The sequence below is a fragment of the Amblyomma mixtum genome, chromosome 2 (genome assembly GCF_055824585.1).
Source record: "Amblyomma mixtum isolate Tamu chromosome 2, ASM5582458v1, whole genome shotgun sequence".
Classification (NCBI taxonomy): domain Eukaryota; kingdom Metazoa; phylum Arthropoda; class Arachnida; order Ixodida; family Ixodidae; genus Amblyomma; species Amblyomma mixtum.
In genome coordinates, this window is record NC_143013.1 from 38,198,763 (window position 1) to 38,223,059 (window position 24,297).

The window sequence follows — 24,297 nt, forward strand, 5'->3', positions numbered from 1 at the left end:
TATAAGAACGGGCAGTGCAGCCTGGCTCTATCACAGTGATAGGTGTGCCGCTCATACGCGATATGAGCTGCGCGCATTAAGTTGCAGCACTTGGGGTACTTTCTCCCGACGGCTACATCATGCAAGAAGACTTGCGCACAAAGCAACGGCGTCCCTCAGCGCCCAAGCTATGCGTATCCCGGCCGGCGAGCTGGCTGACATCCCGTCCGTCAAAGCAGCATCCGTAGCGTTTCTCGCTGCTGCGTAAGCGGTGAAAGCGAGCAATCACCTGGCGCGACGCCGCCACCGCCGCACTTGGGCGAATCAACTCCATCAGAGAGTGACGACGCCGTGTCTATCTACTCCGACGTCGGCGGCTGGCCCGCTGGCTGCCGCCCGAAGCCGTGGCGGTCTCCGGGGAAATTCGTTTCCCATTAGCGATCCCCCACCGTCGCATCGCCTCTCCCCTCTCCTCTCCAGACCCCCCCCCCCCCCCCCCCCCCCCCCCCCCTCCTGCTCGAGCAGCCCGGCTGGCCGAAAGTCGTAACGCTAAGTTCCTTCGCCGCTCACCGGAACGCCACCGGCGTCGTCAGTCGCTTCAGCGTCGCGTCGGCCTCCCTCCCCGGTCTCACCCCTCCGCTCCGGACTGGGTCAACATTTCGTGATGGAGGTTTGGAACGAACGGTATTACCTACCGACTGCGGCGTTAGAACGAGAAGGCGTCGGAGCTGCTGTGCTCCGTTTAGCTTGACGGCACCGTTGTCTTGTCTGTAACGTGTCGAGCTCTCTGCCGTCTCAGGATGCCTGGGTTTTACGATCCTGCATCGCGTCCCGCCTCCGACTTTGCTGCATTCAAGAAGAGAATGTTTACAAGAGCGCGGTGATCTTATTTTGCACTTTTTTCTTAGGCGCGTTCAAGCTGAACGCAATAAAGAGAGAATGTTTTGAAGCCTATCTGCTGAATCGAGGCGCATTCAAGGCAGAGGAGCAGCTTTATTCTAGCGAGAACAGAAAATCAACAAATACAGTAGAACGGAGATGAGAGAGAGAAACAACGTTTATTTTTCAGCTCATGTCCGAGCCTATACCGGAGACGAGAAAGGTACTCGATTGTGACGTAAGACTCCAACAAAAGGCCCGTGTCACTTTTCCTAAGAGCCAAGCAAACAAAAGAAGGCCGCAACGATGACGTTTCTCTTTCGAAACACAACTCGTCAAGGCAACCAGACTCGGGCTGACTGACCTGCCTCGTTGAGTTCAGCAGATTACCGGCTTCGCGAGCTCACGGCAAAGTGTTTCTCTTCAAAATTCACTGGTATTCAAGCCAGAGTGAACGCCCTCATTTTCATATCAAATGGAACAGTAGTAGGCATTTTTACCTTTACTAAACAAAAAATTCATCTTCCCTCCTTCTACGAGCCTACAACTCGATTTCAGCGCCGTCAGCGGCCAAAGTAGATGTGCGTTTGCAAGTGTCTGTATGAGACAGCTTGATACAACGCCTCTACTACATTATCGTGTCATTTCCCTCTCCCGGCACTTGCGGCGCAAGATCAAAGCTCCGCCTGCAAGCGGCAGTAGAATCTGCGCATGCTCCGATTCGATTCCTCCGCTGTGTCTATATTGTACAAGGAAGTGCAGTTGTGCTCGAGCCAATAGCTCCTCCCGACTTCCAGCACCCAGCGATGTATATATAAGCGTCAATGCGCCAGGAAAACGCACAGGCAAAACGGCGCACATAAGCGCGCTCGGGTAGAGAGAGCGAAATGCCCCCCCCCCCCCCCCCCCCCCCGGTACCTCAGGGCCACACAAAGAAATCCCCAGAGAGAACCCAAAGCAGACTTCTTGGTGGTTCTGTTTCCAGCATTCCCTTAGTACACAAGGGATCAAATTACGCGCTCCATCGGCGCCTTCGGGCCTTCAGATCCAGTCTCTTTTTCCTTCTCGCTCACTCACCCTGCCATCTCCTCTCTGCCGAAGCTTATTCTCGCGGATTCTCCGAGCCCAGTCCAGACCAGAGTGCCGAGAGCGGTTGTCTCCGCATGAGAGACCGGCAGCTTGCCTTCGAGGATCTACACGGTTCACGTAACCGACGCCTCGGCCGACTGCGTTGTTTTCTCCCCTTGAGTCCTTCATCGCCTTTCTCTAACCGGGCCGGCGCTGATCATCGCTGCGCCGCCAGCTTATGAAACAACTCGCGCATAGATCTATTTGCGGGAGCTGCTCGTGGGAATCGTATAAAGATGGCAACAGAGAATCTCTACTGCTCTGCGAGCGGTTGAGTGCGCTCTGTTCGGCAGACGCCGCGCCGACTCCTCTCTTCCGTATACGAAACTTCGATGGGCCGCGTTCGAGGAGTCGAAAGAGCTCTGTTGCCCAACGACCCCTTGAGGCACGTTTTATTGAGTATGCTGTGGCTGCTCTGATGCGCTCCAGCGGACTTTATATGCGCCTGGGTGCACAGCCAAGGAAATAAAACGGCTGAATAAATGTCATCCAAACCGTAAATGAGCGATAAAAATTGCAGTTATGAAGACTTCGGCCACTGTGGTACTGACGACGGTGTAACGATGATGACATCACCAATGATGAAATCGATGACAAAAAAGCGAAGGGTCCTTTCAGGAAAATACACCTGCATGGGGCTAAAGGGTGCTCCTCCTAAGGCAAGTTCGCCTATAAGCGCATACATTGGTGATTTTAGTCAAGAAATACGGCAGTATTTTAGTAGCGACTGAAACCTCACATCTGAGACCCTCACCGTCACCTCTAGAGTTACGTTCAAGAGAAGAACAGGAGAAGGATTTCTCCATGAAATATCGAGACCGTTTTCGCAAGTGTACTCCCCACTACTGTGGCTATAGGTCAAGGTGGGGGCATGGTTCACAGGGATAAAATAAGTTTTTATCAATTTGATTGATTCAAGGCAATACAACCGACGCATCTACCGATCACCTAAAGATTAAAACAATTTCAGTGTCATCCTACCTCCTTCAATTTAACAAAAGAAAAATTCTCTTCTTGAACGGTTAAAATGCAACACGCCGACTGCGACTGGGGCTTGTAGCAATAGGCTATGAAAAGCTTCTCTGGATAACATGGTCAAGCAAAAGCAGCTAAACTTGAACATGCAGGGCTGAACTTTTCAACTGTTGGGAAACTTCAAGAGGGCTTTCGCGTGAAAAGAAAGTGCGTCATAGGTACCTGAAGAGCCACTGACGCATTAATTTTTTTTGTCAATCAGTTACAAAGCTAGAGTATCCAATATGACTGTATTAGTACAACATGTAACATTCCAGGAAAAAACCAGCATGTTAAAAAGAGTACTAACTAGGCCACATTCCACAAGAAGCATGCATTTCAGTCTCGTTGACTGTTTTTACCAGTGAAGGTGCTTGTTAACACAGGCTAGGACTGGTAATAGCATCACTATGCGTCAGTATGCGATGAACATAAAAAACGAGGCAACCATCTCTGCTCCTCAGCTGGTAAAATGCGACGCGGGACACGCTGAGGTCGGCGGTGCGCTTCCCATCGGTGACTTGTATGTTCGACTTGCTATCAGGTCGTCCTCAATGTAAACGGAATCACTAAATAAAGTCCATCTCTGTTAAAAAAAAATCGAATTGGTGCCGCTTTCCTAACTAAATAGAGGCCTGGCCTTTTCGGATAATTTAGCGATACTTGCTTCTGAATAGGAAAGAGTGCGTAGCCTAATGAGTACGACCACGCAACTTGTGCAGCACAGAACAGGCATACAATGCTAATACCAGAAACGCTACGCGCAAAGACCAAAAGGATGTAGCACCGTGGCCTGTTGCTCCAAAAACTCACATCAGTATTTATTTTATATCGTTCGAGTGTACCGGCCCTCCTAATGAGCGGGCCCTGCTTTTTTGCCTTTCGACAGTTCCTTTTTTATCCGCCTCTCATGGAACGGAACCCAAACTCGTTACAGCGAGGTCGAACCATCCTGCGCCCTCGCTTTGCACTACTTTCTCGAAGGACCCAGCGCGCCCCTGCTTGCCTATGTTTACCGCCCGGTCCAGGGCAAATGAGAATCGAGCGAAACTATATAAGAAGTGACGCCGAAAAGAAGCCCTCCATCTCCCCTGCTCCTCTTCTCCCGAAGAGATTGGATTCTGGTATCTCTATCGAAGGACTACGATGTGGACGGCGCTCAAATCAAGCGTAATAGGAGCCAAACTCTGATTAGCCGAGCCGCACAAAACAGCCCAGTCGTCGGGCGAGATTCGGGCCCAGATAAGGCCGTCGTATCCAACTGTCTCCCCATAAACGCCGCGTGCTGCTGTGCGGGAAAGCCGCTCCCGCTAATCTGATCTCTTATACGAGAACTTTTCCTACGCTCGAGCGAATACCCTAGTCCCCTTCCGCATTAGGCTCTGAGCCGGAGCTTAAGGGACTTGGGGACAGCTGGCGAAGGGAGCCAAGGGTAAAGGAAGTGGGGAAGTGGGAGCAGTAAGATGAGCAGGGTGGGTGAAGATTACCGAACGGGGTCAAACTCGAATGTCGCTCGCAACAGGCTTGAAGCGGGTGCCATACAAGCATGCTGGAAGAAGACGTTAGCCTCTATCGTCTTCTGATTCCTCGGAACCCAGGAAAACAGCGGGAAAAAAGGAAGAAGGGTTGAAGGCTGGGGAACGACGTTCAGCTTTGTCTTCATTTTGGCGGAGAAGACAGGGCTCTCCCGGGAACTCGCTGCCCCGTAACCCATGGCCGACAAGGAAAGAAGGGGAGACAGGGAAAAAGGGGGGAAGAGGCACTGCTCAGTTCTCTTCTCTGCCAGTTTCCTTCCTTCTTTCTAAGCAATTTCGCTTTTTCTTGCCTAAGCGAAACAAAGCCGCGGGAACACAAAGCCGGCCCGCAGAGTCTTGTTCATGGCCGTCTGGGCCGTTATGTCCTGAGCGCCGATGGCGTCGCCTTGTTTCCCACACGCAATAGGCGCTCGGGACAAGGGGTGCAAATGTGCACAGCGAGGGATTACGTAAGACCACGTTGCCGGGAGATAGCTGTCCTGTATGTATGGATGCTCTTCGTCTCGGTGTAAGATAAACCCACAAAGAATGAAGCTTATACCACGCGCACTTGTGCCTCCTCTCCCGCCTCTCCCCTCCCCAGTCATTGGCATTCCGCCGAAGACTACACGAAATATGCGCTTCTTATCACTTTTTCACTGTCTCTAGACTTGTGCTCGTACTCGTTCATTTAAGCACAGGCTGCGGGAGATGCAAGAGTAAATGTGCTTTATTGAGGCCTAGAGCAGTGAAGTTCTAATACATTGATTCACGTGCGCGTGTTTTCAAACATTTAATGCCAACGTTTTACTGATATCTTCACTGTAGATTCCAACAAAAAAGAATGCAGTAATGCCTAAAGTTTTGATTTCTTGCAAAAGGTACAAATTTCCTTGACGATAGTGTTATATTGCTATAATATTGTCCCTATCTTTCGTAATTACGCGAACAAATTTTGATAATGGGCACATTGGCTGTTGCATTACCAGCACAGACATGGCACAGACTGTCGTAGCTGAATTAAAAACGATCTTCCAGATAGCTGGGCATGCTGAAGATCAGCACGTGACACGCATTTTGTTTTAAGCTTCTTAATCGTACTATTTTCTCTAATACAGTTTTAAGCTTTTTTATCGGAGAAATAAATATAAATGAGCAAGTTAATGCAGAGACAACGGGACAAGCCTCCTCCTTACCTTCACTTAATATCCTGGCTGCCAATTTCCTCACCAACAAAATTACCGTCCCTTGCACGTCTAATTTCTTTTGTGTGTGTATTCTAGCTGTCCAGTCTACGCAAGTGCCAGAACTGTTGAGAGCTGTCGCTTGTGCTACGAAATATTCCGATTTAATAAACCGGACCGACCAGCGGACTAAAGCAGGCCCCAAGGCCGAAAGCGATGCACTCAACAGCTTCTGACAGCAATTCCCAAACGAAAAATAAAAACGTTCATTAAAACAAAATCGTGAAAAATGAACTTAGGTGCAACCTCCCTTTTGGGGCCCTGTCGGACGACCCCGGTAATTCATTCTCATATAAGTCATGACTGAGCCTCGAAATGCATGCGAGCGGGCTGGGGCACGCCATTAGCGAATTCATCAAGAAGACCAAACTTTTCTCCTCACTTTGCGCGCCCAATTCCGCGCTCTTAAGTGATTAAGCTTTTCCTGTCGTCTTGCCCCTCTCCCCCTTGTTTCTCCTCCTCTCCCCTCTCTCGGCTTTGTGTGCGCACTTTTCGTACTGACCTTTTATCTTTTTTTGCTTTACCGCATCCGCAGTATTCGAAAGGTGAGGGAACATAAATCAACCACAACCAGACACAGCGAAGATAGAGAGAGAGGGTGACGAGAAAGAAGGAAAGACAAATGAATGGGAAGAGAGAAGGAAAGAATGAGAAAAGTGTGGGTCTTAAGACGGGTGCAAATGAAATGACCGTCCTCTCGGCACGTCCACTTTCTACAGCAGCGTTGAGACGTGAGGGATTTAAAACTACGCGGGCGAGAGCCTGTCCTCCATTAAAATTTTCAGCTCCTTATCAGAGGAAAGCGGAGGCATTCGGTGTGCACAGATTAGGCGGGAGACGAGGTTACGTGCGTGAAACGATAGTTTCATCGTTTCTTTCTTTCTTTCCATCTTTTATTCTTCGCTCCTGTCTCGAGCTCAATTAGAAACCCGTGAAAGGAGCCGACGGCTAAATTTTAGGATGCCTTTAGCCGCTAAGCCGAGCCACTCCTGCCCAGACGGCGACTTCTGAGCAATTAGATCTGTTTCTTCCGCCGTTAGTGCCCAGATCTTCATACCACTCGCCGCCTAGTCCCGCTTCGAAGGCGAAGACCGTCTGTATGTAACGAAGCGGAATAGAAGCTCTGTCAAAGAGCGGTTTATTTCGCCTGTAATTTTATCTCATAATTTTGTTTGAGTGCATGCTCCTGAGAAGACTGGCCGCTTTTAATGTGATTACAATAACAGCCTAATCAGAGAAAAAACCCGGCTGCATCGGGAGTTGTCCGTAATTGAATTCGCTGATTGGGCGATGTGGTGAGTGACGTCATGAAACCACGTGAAATGACCGAGTTGGTAGGTGCGATGGTCACGCGACATGGCCGAGCGCGAGGGGGGGGGGGGGGGGGGGGGGCAGTGCTCGGCATTAGTTGGCAGGTGCGCTTAGTTATGTGCAGACGGGTGCAGACAGCTCCGCTAATCAGTTTGGAATGAAGGCGGAATCAACGCCACGTTTGTCTGCCGTAGAGGAAAATCTTCGCAAGAGGAGAGGGCGGCTACCGACTTATGTAGCTGAGGATTGACTATCGGCGGCCGCACAGCTTCACTGTGTGCGACGAGCACCAATGACGAAGGAGAACAATGAGGCCGACTGGACTTCAGACTTTATTCCTATCGCATTCGCAACATGTGTTTTAATTAATTTTTCTTTCATGTTTTTGGTCTGATGAACACAAGATTAAGTGGGAACGAGTTGTTCTTTCTTTCATTCAGTTTTAGACAGAAATGCTTGCTGAACGCTCTTACAACTCATAATTGTATTTTCGTGCGTTTTTTTTTTTTTGTCGTTACGGGCTGTTTAGTACTGCCGATATCATCACAAACGCTTTCGATAGTGAAACTGGTGCATACGTAATGCCACGTTATTATTTCTGGTATACCGGAGAATTAGCTGAAGGTCAGTCTCCTTCTCAGGAGCTTCAACTTTGTGCCCTTCGTGAGTTTCAACAGCAACATCACATTGCTTTCTGTTTAAGAAAAGAACAATTAAACATCTTCCGCCATGGTGCTTTTATTTTAACGAAACTTTAAAAGAAACTTATACACATTTTCTTGCGTTTATTGGCTTGAGGTTGTTATTTCCCCTAGAAGTCCAGTTATTTCGCCTGACAAAAAAAAAGGGGGGGGGGGGGGGGGGGGGGGCACATCTCGAATCACCAGCAGGGTGCAGCAACATATAAGAAATTTAAATGCGAGCCGACTACCTTGCTCCTGAACTACCAAATAATTGCGATTGTATATAAATAAATTGGACGACACAGGTCATATAGAAAGCTCTCAGCTTAGTCATATTACAGAATTCCTCAGCCTTCAATGGCGTCGCCATGTAGTTCACGGCTGTTCTAAAGCTGTCTACTTTGTTCAAAAAAGCCGACCGCAGAGTGATATGAAAAGCGCCCTTGATAAAAAAAAATTGAAAGTGAGCCTCAGAAAGCTGAAAGCAAAAAAGCTTTCAAGAGAAAGCTAGAATACAAGTTCATTTCCTCTCCAGAATGCCGAGCCGATCCGTTCGAGCAGAACAAATTATTTGTCTTCATGAAACGCACAACCTTTACGCGGCACTGTCGAAACGGTACAGCGACTTTCCGCAGCGAGTTTAGCGCCCCCCAGAGACTAGTACCACCTCCTTCCCTGCAACGCACCCCCGCCTCAAGCCTTCTATCTTGCGACCGCACCTTTCGCTGAACACGCTGCGTCGGAGCATCCCTTTCTCTTCCCCGGTCCCAAAATAACCCCAATAAAACAACAGGAAATTAGTCCGCCATGGTCGACGGCACTCTCGGGCGTCTGTGCGAGGCGAGAAAGCCGGAAGGAACGCCGTAGAGCGACGACCACGAGCCGTTTCGATGCTAGCGCCTACAAGCTACGCCCGGCGCGCGAAGCCAAGCGAGGTTGGAGAGAATGCGTGGGGGAACTGAAGCCGTGGTTCTTCTCGGCAGGCGCCTGGTGTACAGCTCAGCTCCTCGCCACTTCCTCTCCCTCAATCTCCCGCGCTTTCCTTTTCTCCCTTCTCTCGGGAAAACAGGGGATTCGGGTTTCAATTCCGGCCACTTTGGAAGGAGCAGAGAACGACCCCCATCGAACCAGGACAGGAATGCGTTCTCTCTCGCCGCAAGATCCGAAGCGCGAACGTGTTCCTTCTCTTCTCTGCCTCTTTCTGCCTCCCCTTTCACCCAGCACTGTTTCTTTGCTTTTTCTGTACGTGCGCACATCTGTGTGTGTTCGCTCTCGTTTTCTTCGCTTAGCTCTCTTTCAGCCGCCTTCTCTCGTTCTTCATTTCGCGGCGCTCATTCCAAGCGGCGCCGTACTGTTCGTCCCTGTTGCTGCCTTCACGCAGTAGCACCAGCAGCGGCAAAGCACAGAGCTGTGTTTTCCTTACGGCGCCGCGAAACCCCGTGTGCGTTTGTGAACTGCTCGCCATCGCCGCCACTCTATCCGAAGATCAACAAACGCCCTCACTGCTCGAGCGCGACAAAGTGCGAACGCAGCGCTGATGCTTAAAGCGCGCTTTCAGAGGGCGCTGCCTGTACCGCGTTTCTCCAAATACGCGTCGGCTCTTCCCTGCTCCAATAGCGTTCTTATCTTGTCGCTAGCTTTGCAAGGAAAATAATGCGGGGCAGCATGCTTCCCTCCACATCTTTGCTTTATGTTTGTTATGTCTGTCCTAGGCCGCCCCATTCGACGGTATAGTGTGTACTGCTCACTGCCATACAAGCCCAACCTAGTGGTGCAGGCTTGCGCTGGAATAAGTGGAGGCTTTCTTTAAGAACGAGTGCCGATTAAAGCAGCCAAACACAAATGGCATTCTCGTCTCTCTCTTTCACTCCCACACGAGAGAAATATAGGTTATTTTACTGGCCTTATTCTTCTAGTCCTTACATGGAGCCTCATACTGCAGATTATTCCCTCGTTCGTTTCTTTTCAGCTCTTTGTTTCGCGAACGGCCTCGGCGGCCGGAGGTACAACCCGCAGCGTTCAATCGGAGGCCTAGTTCCTTCGGTCGTGATCCGTTTCTCCAGCCCTGCGGAAAGATCCTTGTTCTCCGTCTACTTCCTCCCAAATTTTACGCCTGCCTCCAGAGTTTTCCCTATTTTCCCCATTTTCCCCCCAAAGCCTCCGTCGGTTCCCTTCCCACCCCGTGGCTCCTCTGTACGCTTATCTCTGGTGCGTTAATCGGATTTCCTCCGAAAGCGAAACAATTCTGGATTACGCTTTCAATTTTTGATTCCGGGGGCGCACTCCGAAACGTTAAACGAAGATATGCCGAAAAACAGAAGTAAGCAAAGAAGAGAGAAAGGGTTGGGTAGAGAATAAAGTGCCCCAGAGATGCCTCATGCGCTGCCGCCCAGAACGGCTCCGGAAGCTTCTCAGGAGCGGAACAAGCGAAAACAACGCAGAGTAAATATCCGGAGAATAATAACAACGGCCCCCGTGTTTGCAAAGCCCTGCTGTGTTTTTTTTTTCTTTTTTTTATGTTTGACGTTCTCTTTCTAAACTTTATGGAAGTCAACGACAAAAACAAGTCATGTAGTTGAATACTAGCTTTTATCAAAGCAAGACTGATACTCTCAGACGTGTCTGTGGTGTGTTCCCAATGGTGGGCCTTAACTTTATCGTTTCCTTAAGCCTGCTGCGACTCAGCCTCGGCTTCTGTTTAGTCTTCCTAAATACTTGTTCCTATGGAGTACTACCTAATTGCTCGCAATGTACGTAACCAAAACCACGTTTGTATTGTTGCATGAAATGTCCTGGATCAGTGCATAAACACTGCGAGCGTACACTGGGACTCTCTTTCGTTAGTACTTTAAATGAACACCAATTAAGGTGCGCTATGCACAGACAGCATTGGACGCTGTTCTTCAAAAAGCGCCTTTTTGGCAAGAATAACATCCCATAAACAAATCAGAGCCTATACCATATTCTCTTCCTGCCTTGCCCTTGGAAATTAATTTCACAAATTATAACTCAAGAAGCTTGCCCTGGAGCTCTTGGCCTTGTTTTCCTCACTCGCTTTTATTTCTGTCGCGCTATTCGCAAACTAATGTAAGTGTGAAATACGAAATGCCAGAATCTATGATTCCGTTATATCTTTATTTATGGCTACAGTATTTTATCAGTGTTCCCGCCTTGTGTCACTTGCTCTGAATGTCACTTTTGAAAAGATTCTGCCGCCACAGCAGGCAGCAACTGAATCCAAGATGCGTGAAGCAAATGAAGAAGGACGCAGCCCTAAGCTCCAAGACGCCGTCCTTTCTGGAACGGCGCCATCATGGCTTCGGCGACGTTATTCAATTCTCACTCTTGGAAGAGGACTTGGACGCTGCCATGTCTTATTCAAATCCGAGTGAAAACGCAGAAATGGCACCCGTAATCTACATTGCGACACCAAAAACTAAAAAAATAGCAGCCGGAGAATTGGCATAGAAAAAGACAGTGAACGGATTTTTCTTACGCAAAAGTACTAACCTTGTAAAAAAAAAAACCATTCACAAAAAAAGTAAGGATGTTTTCATCTATCGTGCATTTTCGCATTGATTTCTTCCACTTTCTATACGGGCCGTTAGCCTTGTCTGAGTCTTCTCACATATACTTTTTCTACTGCTTGTTTAAACTTATGAACTATGCACAGTGGTCGACGCACTAGAGAGAGAGAGGTTTCAATTTGAATTGTGTTATCTCAAAGTGCATTCGCAGCTTCGAAATATTTGCCTAGAACTGGGTAGGATTCAAGATTACCTCCACGAGAACGCTTATATGCTATTCATGTAATGTGAAAATGAAGTTTAATAACATACTGAATTACACGGTAAAATCCTCTACTCCCCTTAAATTCCTAGTTCTTATCTAACGTGCCGAAGAAGTATTTTTGCTCATTTTTAAGTTACTTTTTGAGTTTGATAGAGCAATTTATTGATTACAGATTTAAGGGCTTAGGCACCGAAGTTTTGTGAAGCGTTAAAATCCAAGGAAGAAGAAGATAAATCAGGAAGCGTACATAGCAAATAGGGGTTCCTAAGAAGGAGGGTGAGTGTAGCCGATCGTGACATGTCGCATAATCAGGAAAGCCCCCCCCCCCCCCCCCCCCCCCCCCTCCGTAGCCCCGAGTGGAGGCATATCTCATTTAAAAACTCGAGCAGGCCCCGCAGAGCACCTCAGTGATTACGCGCAGTTACGGCGTGCAAAAATTGCTTACAAGTATTAACGCCTAGTCAGGGCCACAGAAACGAGAAGAGGCGTTGTTTTTCGTTGATCCGTGTTAGTTTTTACATTTGATTTATACCCAACTGCCTTTTAAAAAATGATGCAATTGAATAGACTTTGTCACGGCTTTAACCATTCTGACCAAAATTTTTCACGTTTCAAATGGCTAATATTTTAATATCTGATAGCCTCATACTTTAAAAATTATCATAAAATAAATATATATTAATAACTTTACCAGGTGACTAGAAGAAGCACATTTTTAATGCACTAGAGTCAAAACGTTCATTATCAAAAAAAGTATCCGGCGCTGACATTGGAGTGTCAAGCCTCGGTTCGCACTAGACAAAATGAAATGCCCTTTCCGCTCTCAGGGGAGAGGATAAAGAGGAAAAGTGGGAGAGGCAAGGGAAAGAGAGGGTGGGTGGCAAGAGAGACACCGCGGTCGCCAATAAGCTTAAGGGGTGGGGATGATGGAAAGGGGGCTACGGGGCATGTCGCAATGCTTGCTGCATTGGATTGGGAGAGTAGAGCCGTGGTTAGGCATGTATCACGGCGACTGATAAACTGGATCACGTCACACTCGCATGGTCTGAACCCGCCAGCGGTTGCGTCGTTCGGGAGGGAAACTGTTGCTATCGCATTGTCGGCAGCATGCATTGCATTTATCATGTGTGATTTTTTTTTTCTCCGACCAGGTACACTTCATTTTAAAACTTCAGTTTCAGTTACACAGACGTAGAATGTACGCTTTCTAAATGATGCATAAATCTTTAAAGCGGAGCATACACGGCTATGACCTTATGTTATGCTGAATTTAAAACGATAAAATTTCCCCCGGTTTCGTTTAAATATTCTATAAAAAGTTCCCCTCTAGATGCTGCTTTCTGAAGCATTTATATTTTATACGTTGCAGAGCAGTAACGCTTGAAAGACAAGACTGTCTCCATTCTAAAACAAATCACTACTGCCACCGGTACATACGCCTGACAATACCCTTTTTACCCTTTTTATTGGTCCTCTCAAAAAGAGGTAAAAAAACATAAAAGAAAGAGAGAGGATGCCTGGACCAGCAATGCTTTGCCAGGCTTAACGCCAATTCAAAATAAATGAAGAATAACTAAATGTTCCAAAGAAGAGAGAAAAAAAAATTAAGCGAAAAACAGAGCATTAAAAAAAAAACTCATAAGAAAAGAAAACAAAAGTCTCGTCATAATAAGTTAGACGCAGGCAGATAGCCAAAGCACAGCGTGCAGTCCGCGAAATAAATAATAGTAATAAAAAAAAGAGAAAACCGAAGTCACTGCAAAGTCATTGTCACCGTAACAGTCAAAGAAAGCACTGAGCGCCGGCCACATAATAAAAATCAGAAAAAATAAAAACATAATCAAGACAAAAGAAAAAAAAAAACCGAAGTCACAGTCACTCAGTCAAGGACACAGTCACAGATACGCAGTCAAAACAGAGTCGCAGTCACACAGTCAAGTACGTAGTCACAGTCACAGTCACGCCGCGACAAAGCCACCTATGCTCAATAAAGGAGCACGGGGCGCTCCGCTGTGCAAAGCTTGGGGAAGAGGGATTAGAGGAAAGACAGAAGTCAGCGTGAATAATTTGGAATTGTACTACTTATGAGGTGAACCATTTGAAGGAGAAGAGCACAAGCAGCAGGGTTTCGGAGAAGGGAGGGGTAAACAGATGGTGTGATGTCGCCAAGCCTTTCTACTAGCACATATAGAACTGCGGTACATTCTTTAACAAGTCACACACGAAAGGTGATGCCGAAAGTTACGCGCGGTTTCACATGTCGCGTGCTCAACATTTGCCACCAGAAAGTTCCGAAGGCACGCAGAATTCTCTCTAAGGCGTCAGTACATTATTTCTTGTGAAGCAACCAGCGGCCTAATTGGCGGAAGCTCTGTTACGTAAAAGCGATGTGTCACATGGCCGGTACACCAACGCTAAGTAATCGCGGTAGTGAGTAATACATCAGCCTAAGCTCACGTAGCAAGCGAGGACTTACTACTAGCCCGCCACATAATGCCGCCGGCAGCTAGCCGCATCTTTTTTCCAAAAATATTCCCAGTCTCTCCTATTTCACCCTGTTCGCTCACCTGATATACGTATACTTGCCTTTTCACTCAGCCGCTTCTATTAGCGACAGTTATCGCAACTCCGACCATCGAGACAGTTTCTCACATGGTGAATTATGTGGCAGATCACTGGAGACAGAATGATACTAGTAAATTCTCTTCCTTCTTCAGGTTCGTTTGCTTTTCTTCGGGGGAGTTCAGCCTCCTCCAAACGTGAGTTGTTCGGTGGTGTTTTGAAGCACAGGAGTCCAGAAGCAGAAGGTACGAAAGGGAAATTATATTTACAGAGTATATACAAGGCAAACTCAGTTGCAGAAGCGTGAAGTCACACAGACGTTCAAGTACTGCAACTTAGAAGGCACTTATCTCACACAGAGATACTATCTCACACAGAGATACAACTTCGGGAAAATCTTACTCATCGACCGGCGGTCTCGGTTAGAGCCTAGAAGTTTTCCTTACGTGCTAAGCACGGAGCCTGGTTGGGACTTATCTCACACAGAGATGCGACTTCGCAAAATCTTACTCATCGACCGGCGGTCTCGGTTAGAGCCTAGAAGTTTTCCGTACGTGCGAAGCACGGAGCCTGTTTAGGACTGCCATACCTGGCTTTTCCTTCCGTTTTTATTACGTACATAAACAAAGGCGCTGGGGCGGTCATTTCTCTTGACCCGCCCCAGTCTTTGATCAACCAATCGCTACTTAATTTCGCAGTAGCCACGGCCCTGTGGGTTGGGCATAGCCTCGAAACCAGGGCTCGAATAAATAAATAAACAAATCAAGAAAACATTCGTAAAACGCTCTCCACGCAACACCCTCGCCTTCCCCCCGAGAACGCACTTTTCATCTTAAGTGCATGCACGTGCGTAACTGCCTCAAGGCGGCCACCCTCTCGTGCTGCGTCCAACCGGAAGACCTTTGTCTACCTCCCCGCATGGCTACAACGCTATCAGTCAGCGGATCAGTCCTTTGATCAGTCGCGGTGGGAGGGAGACCACCCCTTTCGGGACGGCAAGGCCACGCCGCATGCGCGCCCTCTGCCCGAGGCGTCACGGCTGCGTTCCAAAGTGGCGTCCTCCCCATGCCGGTAATTGCTTCCGCATTTGTTGCTGCACTGCGCGAGCCACGCGGGCAGTACAAAGGGGAGAGCCAGCGTAGTCGTGTACGAGGCGCGATCTTACAATACTCTTCGCAACGCGGCAAAAGTCGCAGCTAACATCAGAGCCCACAAGCGCCAACTTATTTTTGTTTCACCTTTCAGAGTGGATCACCTCACCATCCACTTTCATAACCATATGTCCTGCGTTTCGCAACGCTCTTCGCGCCGCGTGTACAGCGGGCGATCATTTCGTTTCCCCCGCGACGCGTAGCGGAGGTGAGGAGGAAGAACAGAAAGATCAATCTCGCTTGCGCAACGTCTCTCTTATGCAAGTTTTCATCTTTTTTTTTTGTTATTTTTGCATTGTATATTGCCCTCTCCTGGGACAGATGTGAAGAAACAGCGGTTCCAATTTTCAGTCTATATAGCCACCAAAGTGTTTTTCCTCCGACAGAAAGAAAAACGAAAAACTGAGCCGCCTTATATTTGATGCGTGCTCTTCGGAAGCCTTTGTAAACCGGTGGCAAACAGGCTTTTTTGTTTTTGTTTTTTTTTTTCAACGTGATCATATATAAGCAAGCTAGCCGAGATATGGTTCGCCACGAAAGTTTTACGCGTCTCACATAGAAAGAAGAAAAACAGAAAGGATAAAACGAAGACAGCGCGACATGCGCGTGGTTAAGGAAATTAATAGGCTATGCGACAGTTCCTTACAAACCTCATAACACAGGCGAAGAGAAAATTAAGTGACCCATCAATATTCGTTGCGAAATCTGGTCTAAACAATGGCGTCACTCAGTCCACGTCTGACAACGCTTGACCTGCCACGGCCGGGGAGCCGCTGACGAGAAAGACGGGGCTATATAACAAGGACGCTAAGCAAAGTCAACACGACTTGTGTGTCGTAACGGGGAGCAGCAGCCAAGTGGAGAAGCATAAAATGAGGGGAAAAGAAGTGGATTAGGAGGGAATAGAAGCAGCCACGGCAGGGCCCTTAGACGCGTAAGGGAGGAAATATATAGGACCAAATCCCGAAAGCACACACTTAGGCCTACAGCGGGGCAATCTCTTATCCAATAGGCGCAAGGAATTCATGAGCCCCGATGAAGCGGCGTTAGTGAGAAGACCGCAAGCACACACTCCAACCGACCATGACCGATTGCCACGAATGAGCTGGGCGGTAAAAGCAAAAGACGCGCAATCCAGATATACGGGGAAGAAAAAAAAAACTAATGTAAATGAAACTTCCTCCCTCCTCTTCCTGCCGCGCTTCCATCACCTTCTCCTACTCCTTGCACTAGGGAACACCGAATAAGGAAAGAAAGGGAGAGAAAAGGGGAATAGGAATTGAAACGCTGAGTAAGAATGAAAAAAAAGGGGGAGGGGGGGAGAATGTAGACTGCTGAACGCTGCGCGAGAGGACAAATAAAGGAAGGTCGGTGAGATAAAATAAAGAAAAGCGAAAAGACAGTCCGGAAAGGCTTCGGGAGAGCTCCTGAAAACGTCATAAAGCCGCTGTCTGAACGCACACAGGAAGGGCAAAAAAGAAACGGGACACGAAGGATATGAGGGGAGGAAGTTGATAAGGGTATATGAAAGGAACAAAAAGAATCGATAGTCGGGGAATCGTAGCTGGAAAGGAAAAAAGCGTTTACAGAGCGAAAAAAAAAGAGAGAGAGATGGCGGTGGGTGAAAAACGAAACAAAGCCAGTTGGAGAACACAGAGAAAAGAGAGAAACAGGGGAAGGAAAGGAGTTGGAGGGAGAAAGGATTGCGAGGAATAAAGGCGCCCCGCCAACCCACACCACTGGCAGCAGCGGCTCCGAGGCGCACATTAGGAGCGGTCGACATCAAGCGAAATGAGACCGAAGAGCAGAGCCGAGAAAATGAAATCGTGTTACCTCCACGCCGCGCCGAGGAGGGAGAACGTTCCTCCTCCTCCGCCACCGGCCTCGGTTTTCCAATCGAAGCGACGCGGCTCCTGTCCTTCCTCTAGCTCTTCTAGCTGTGTATGTGCGCGTGTGCGTTTGTTGCTGCGTGCGTTCCTGTGCCGTTATAAATGGGTGGTGAAGCAAGGAGGTGTTAGAAGCACCGCTGGAACTCCTTTGACACGAAGAGCCGCCTGTAAGCCCCTTTCTGCGACCTTCCTACGGCTCAATCCCTCTTCCCCGTTTCAACTCCGCCCGCTTGGCACTTACCGAACAAAGTTTGAAACAGGCGGGTTAAAGAACGTCGTGGTGTGTTATATTACTGCCTCTTTGGCTGCCTCACTTCTTTATATTTGAATGTGAATCTGTGTGCTTACTCGTGCGTATTAAGGGGTGCGGTAAAATGAAAACAGCCGTCTAGACTTCGGTTAAAAACACCTTTAGTATATATCTAGAAAATTGGAAGGTACGGTACTGTGAACGACAGGACCGTAAATTGCTCTTTCCCCGTGAAGCCTTTCGTGGTGATATGAAAGACACAAAATGGTGTGACACGAATATAGGTGATTCAAGCGCAGCTTTTTGGGACAGTTGGTTCGTGATACAAGGTAAATTGGGAAAGATCACCTCAAAAGAAAGTTAATCCGAGGCGATTTTAGGACGAGTCATGCAAGGACATATAATAAAGGAGTAATTACTCATTGGCATCCACCCAAGAGCAGCCATACGGCTACACAGGAAAGCTGTACGGCTTTCTCAGAAACTTCGTAGTTAAAGAATTCGTCTTGGTCACGTGTTAGATCGCAGGACCACCATTTCTCTGGAGCCGTAGCTCTTCGAGTACCGAGCTAACCAGAACGGTAAGGTTGTGGTAGGGTGAGAGCGAATTGACGCCAATGAGTAATTACTCCGTTATTACAAATCTACTACACATTGGAGGATTCCCCTAAACATATTACCAGTGACAAATAATGCAAGAATATGTGCGACTGAATCTACTTCGCGCGCATTTTAGTTCTCGCGCGGACGTCCACTTGCAAGGTGGCATCACTTTCTGCTCAGTGCTCATGTTCTGTTCTCCCTCTGCTTTGCGTAGATGAACTTCCTGGATGACACCATGAGGTGGCCGGCAACCGCTTGGCCAACACCAGACGGTTACCGCTGGCAAGCCTCCAAGCCGCACACCTGAATCATATGGGCGAGCCCAGGTCGCCTGGATCCCCCGTGACGCAGCATGAACCGTCCAAGCTCCTCATTCATCACGACGGCAGTGCCGGCGCCGCAGGCCAAGAAGGCACTCGCCAGGCTGGACCAGCTGGTGGTTTTTCTACTCTCGTGCGGTTACGCGCTGTGCCACAACGCAACGGGTGACGCCGCGTGGGATGTGCAGTGTCCGGTGGTGTGCAAGTGCAGCGTGGAGCCCTCGATGAACATGGGTCTCAACCTGCGGACAGCCAACTGCTCCGGGCGTGGACTGAGGACCGTGCCGGTCGGCCTGCCACCTGACACGCAAGCGCTTCTGCTGAACAGCAACCAGCTGACGGACCTGCATAACCAAATACCGACGCTGCGGAATCTGGTGGAGCTGGACCTCTCGCGTAATCATATCAAGCAGCTCGGCCGCGGCATCATCTTCCACAACATCAGCAGGCTTAAGTTCTTAGATCTATCGCATAACGAATTCAAAACTCTCTTCAACGGCGTGTTCCGGGGAATTGTGCACTTGGAGACGCTCCTCATGAACAGTGTGCAAATCAAGTTCATCGAAGAGCGCGTGTTCGACGGCATGCGCCAGTTGCGAGTGCTGACGGTGGACCGAAACCACCTGCCCTCCATCTATCCCGAATGGTTCCAGGACCTGCTTGCTCTAGAGAGTCTGTCCCTGTCGCACAATCACATCTCCTACGTATACCCTCGCGTATTCTTACTGCTGCACCGGCTGCGCTACCTGTCGCTCGCTCACAACCGCATCCGAGGCCTCAGCGATCAGGCTTTCCTGGGCTTGGACAATCTCACCACGTTGCACCTGGACAGCAACCAACTGACGCGGGTGCCCGCCTCGGCTCTGCAGAAGCTGCATGGCCTGCACACGCTTCACGTTGGAAGCAATCCGTTTACGGGGTTCCGGTCGGGTAACTTCGTCGGCCTGCCTATCGTCGAGCTGTTAGCGGACCACGTGCCGACCCTGACAGTGATTGAAAGAGGCGCATTCCGGGACCTGCCGCGACTGGAGATCCTGCGTCTGCACGACAACGCCAGGCTGCAGTACGTGGACGCGCAGGCCTTCGTCAACGTTCCGTCCCTTAGCCAGCTGCTCCTGCATCGCAACAACATCTCGGCGCTCAACGAAGAGCTCTTCCGCAACTTGTCTGCCCCTCTGAACGTTTCTCTGCACGGCAACCCGCTCCTGTGCGACTGCAACGTCCGCTGGGTGGTAGAGGCCGTGTCAGCCCTATCAAACACGTCCGTTCGCTTTATGCAACCCGAGGAACTGGCCTGCCACAAGCCGGCCCCCATGGTCGGCCGCGGCCTCCTCAACATATCCCTGGCCGAGATGCCGACCGAGTGCCCACCCTTCCTCGTCGGAACCGTCAACAGCACGGTGCAGCGAAAGATCGGTGACGCCCAGGTGTTTCAGTGCTACGCCCTCGGCCTCCCGCCGCCCAAAGTCCGCTGGCTGCTCCCCAACGGACGCGTCTGCAACGACACCGGCAACGACGTCCACGTCCAGTTCAAGCCTCCCGGCAGCATCACCATCTACCACCTAAGGCCGGTCGACGTGGGAGCTTACACGTGCATCGCTGAGAACAGGCACGGACGCGTGGTCAAGGTGGTCGATCTCGTCGTCGAGAACATCGACATCCACATCTTCCCGCAAGGCATCCTCTCCACGTCCGTGACAGTGGTGTGGAACGGCACGGCGCGCAACAGTTTCCCCCAATACGAGATCCAGTACAAACCGGACGACGGCAAGGACTCGCTGGTCGGCGCGAGTCCGAAGTCAGTGAGCCGCGACGAAGAAGGACGCTTCGAGTCCGTGACTGTGAGCCGCTTCTACAGGTCGTACACGATCAACAACCTCCAGCCGGAGACCAGCTACGTGTTTTGCATCGCCGTAAAGGACGATGAAGGTGACGCGCACATCCAAATATCGTGCACACGCGCCCGAACTAGGGACGCTAGCTTCATGCTCCAGGGCATCCACTACACTAGCAACGTGGCCGTGGCCGTTGTGTTGGGCATTGTGTCCACCGCCATCCTCGTGCTGTGCGGGGCTACGATGGCGGCGCGCCGCTACAAGCACAGGCAGTACGAGACGCCGCAGAAATCGCTCGTCAGCAATACCGCTTCGCAGGTCGTGCCGCTCGAGAGTCTGTACAGTCCACTCATGGCCAACGTAGGCTCATGAGGGCCCGCACTGCGCGTCGTTTTGCGCCAGCAAGGCGTACGACTGTCGCCTGGCGAACGCTCGACGCGCCCGTTGAGCCTTTGGGGGCAGAGGCACGAAAAGAGTCGCAACGAGTTTGTGTAGCGCCGTCCGGGAACCGTGGGGAGCCCAGTACACAATTAAGGCTCAAGTTTAACAGCACAAGCGCACGAACGTTTCAAACTGAGTACACTATGCGCGAGCCACAGAAAGCTTGTAAAAGACGGGGCTATTGAAACAACTGCTCACTTTGCAGCCAGCCAAGTGATTTGTGATGATAGTTTTCCGGCGCGAGACTCAGAATGGGCTTTCCAGTGATTGGAACCGTTATCAAAACCAGTAAAAAACTGGGAGCCATGTTGAAAGTAGTGGGGATAGGTCTTGAAATGAAAAGCTACGCATTTCGTGTCAAGCGTGTTCCACATGCACAGGTAAGGGACGTTGCGCTGTCAGAATTCTTGGGTTGCTAATAAGTATTCTGGGCAACTTTTTAATGCTAACTCGACAGTCCCGGCAAGACGAGTACTCCTGAGGTTAAAAACTCGTCAGTCATTACAGGCGGGAAAGAAATTTTAGTGGGTTCAGAAACATAGTGGCAGTATGAGGGTTCTTGTGCTCAGAGCCGTTTGTCAGGCGACCTCAAGTTCTTGCGAGAGCGAAATGGTTCGCAGCGCAGACAGGTAACGCGTTCGACTAGACTACAAGTTTCTCGTGGTGCACACAAAAGAGCAAAATGCGCCTGCAGGTGGCAGAAAGGACTCAACGACATCATCTAAAAGCAAAGTATCGCATCTCCGACACGTAAGCTCACCGTAGCATCCCTTGCTTTGCGAGTTTATCGTTCCTTTTTTGTTTTCATTTGTGCGTGTAGGTGACGCCTCAATCATTACCATTGTAACGGAGCATGCGCTTGTAAACTTTAGCTTCTTCGTGCACGGGCTTTGGCTTTCGAGTGGGAGACAACAGAGGGAGGGCACTGCGTTGCGGCACAATGTGAATAGCTGAGCATGCGCACGCCTACGTACTGCCGGTACTTGTGCTAAACATCTTTGTAGCTTGTAATATAACGTTAACGGTTGTTTCTTTTTTCTTAACAAATATATACGTACTGTTTTCGGGAAAACACACAGACACGAGCGCGAGCACACGCGTCCGAAAAAAAAGGGTTCTTTTGAGATGATAAAACAAATCGTGGTTTCCAAAGTAGAAACTCGATCTAGTTCGTGACTCCCATCGCCAGCGATAGAGCACCAGCGAAGCGTGGGCCGCTCTTAGAAGGTGCAGACACGAAGCTTGGAAGTGAACTTCGTGCTTGCGCTAACTATATATACTGGTCGTTCTGCATCGCTCAAGCTGTATCGCAAGTGAAGTGGAGTCCGTTTTTAGTTTCCTTCAGAACAGACAGACACGAAGCTCCATGGACGTAACTTCACACTTTCGATACTGCTTAATCTCACGCCAGCTTTGGATACACGTCGAATAAAGAAACCTTGAATTGTCATTGTGCTCAAACACTGCAATACAGGGAGGTAACTAATAATGCAAAATTTGGATCTCAGTCTGCGCTCGCAATGCCTAGCCTTTACGTATGCCTCGCGGAGCAGACCTTTTTAAAGTATATTTGGCACTTCCAATCTTAAAGGGACACTGAAGTCAATTTTATTATTAGATTTAAGTCGGTTAAAAAGTTTATAGAATACAAAAAAAATCAAAGTCGTTGACCAGGGTTTTCATTCATTCAGAAAGCGCAAAAGTGAGGAAAATTCCTTGGAAATTCCTACATTGTCTGCGTAGGGTAGTCCTCCGACAGTGTAATATACATCTCATGTTTATTTGGTCAATTTATATTGAGCACGCTACCTTAAATAGAACACTGTATGCGAATTCAAGTTTTTCTATATAACGACACATTAGCGTGCTTTATCGAATTAAACAGTTACTTGTGCGGAAATCGGAGCTTTTTAAAGCTTAAAAATACCACGAACTGCAACACGGTATCGCCAGCTCACGCCGTTTTCGAAAACTAACTCCATTGACAGCGGTGCATTTCTCTCCGAACATATACGTCACCAGTTTGAATCGAGAGGTGGGAAATAAACCTTGTGTTCTTAAGCCTAATTTCCTCGGCGAAAAAATTCATATTTTGCTTGCGAACGGCCGTCAACAGAGGCACAAAGGCAGAGAAGTTCATTTTTAATAAGACCAAAAAACTGGATGGAGTGGTCCACAGTGACCCTTCAACTAGCGGCACCGGCATTCACTGATTCATAGTCATTAATTCAGCCCATGCACACGCCTTCCGTCACAACAGGACCACCTGCCGGGCTAGTTGGTGTTGCATTGTTTTTAGCAGCGCGTAGCAGGACGAGGACAGGACAGAGAACAAAAAGACAAGAAGATAAACAAGCGCTGAACTTCAATATTAATTCGGAGAATTTCCAAATCATTCCTTTTGTCTCTGCGGGCACACGTGCAGTGGTTTGACAATTCTCCGAATTAATGTCAAAGTTCAGCGCTCGCTGGTCTTCGTGTCTTTTTATGCTCTGTCCTTGTGCTGCTAACACGCTGTTGAAAGCGATTCTATCACAAGTATTACCACCCGAATCACGGCCTAAATGGTTTCTATTATCATGTCACAGATGACGTCACAAGTGATGTAAGAACAAAAGGAATGAAAACATGTGCACTTAGGGGTTATCAAGGTTTTGTTCATGCGTGAGAACACAAAGGGTCCGTTTATAAAATTATTTTCAGCGTCCCTTTAAGAATTATTTACTCATAAAGACGTATGCAGCTAGCATACAAGTCAGACAAAGAGGCTGTCGAGTTGAAACCATTACTCATTGCCCCCATTCTCTTTTTCTCAAAGCGTTCTACATTGCAGTTTTTGTTTACACACTAAGGTATTTGTGGTTCAGTATGAAACAAAACTGCCTCCAAGAAAGATATCTATTGAACTCACACAACAACACTCTGAAAACTTAGTCGTTTTTTCCCACTGGAAAAAAAAATGTCCATCTATACTTCGATAAAGTTGGTTAAAAGCTGAATGCTTCAGTAATAAAGTGTTGATGATAATTCAAATCCTGGTATTGTGGCTTCCTTATTAATTAATATGCTATGCAACCCAAAAGGAAGAAAACAGCAGAGATTGTTTACGAGAGCGCCAGTGCATGTTTTTCTTGGGCGTTTCGTCATCCACGCTTCAAAACACCGCCCATTCTGAAGCGATACAGCCAATCACGCACAATCGATACAGCCAATCGTACAGCCAACAACAAGTTCTGATAACACTCAACCCCAAGACTCAGTTGCAGCCGCTGCAGGACAAAGAGTCTCTACCGGTGGTCTTCAATTGCCCATACCTAGCAAGATCTCAAGAGGCCAGAACTCTGCCACTCAAAGCTAATATACTCAAAGCTCTTGATGCGATGGTTCAGTTTAGGTTCCTGAAGAATGCGGCATAACACATGCGCATGCGCCGAGAATGCTGGCAGTTCCTGCAAGGCGTGAAAGTCCTTCACACGTCCTCAACAGCGTTTATGCACTATAATTCCATTGGCGATTTTCAGAACGGTCTCGTAACCTGCGCCCGTTGTGCGGAAATCTTCATACGCCCGTACTGTACCAAAACCTGCTTCTTACAAAGCATCCAAAGATTAATTTTTTCTCGAAGAGACATGGTGAACGCATTCCTGCCTACACTGCCTTATATTTCTGCGAAATTTTTGACAGTTCACAAGTTAAAGTGCC

The 24,297-nt window shown here is 48.7% G+C and overlaps 1 protein-coding gene across 1 annotated transcript in view; it reads left to right on the forward strand.

Moving 5' to 3' along the window:
- LOC149359019 (leucine-rich repeat neuronal protein 1-like) overlaps nt 1–23,578 on the forward strand; it is an 81,829-nt gene extending 58,251 nt beyond the window's left edge. Inside the window, exon 2 of the mRNA XM_089571193.1 lies at nt 18,214–23,578. Within this exon, the coding sequence (XP_089427319.1) occupies nt 18,352–20,526 (2,175 nt within the window). The 5' untranslated portion in view covers nt 18,214–18,351 and the 3' untranslated portion in view covers nt 20,527–23,578. The remainder of the gene's footprint in view (nt 1–18,213) is intronic.
- The last annotated feature ends 719 nt before the right edge of the window (nt 23,579–24,297 follow it).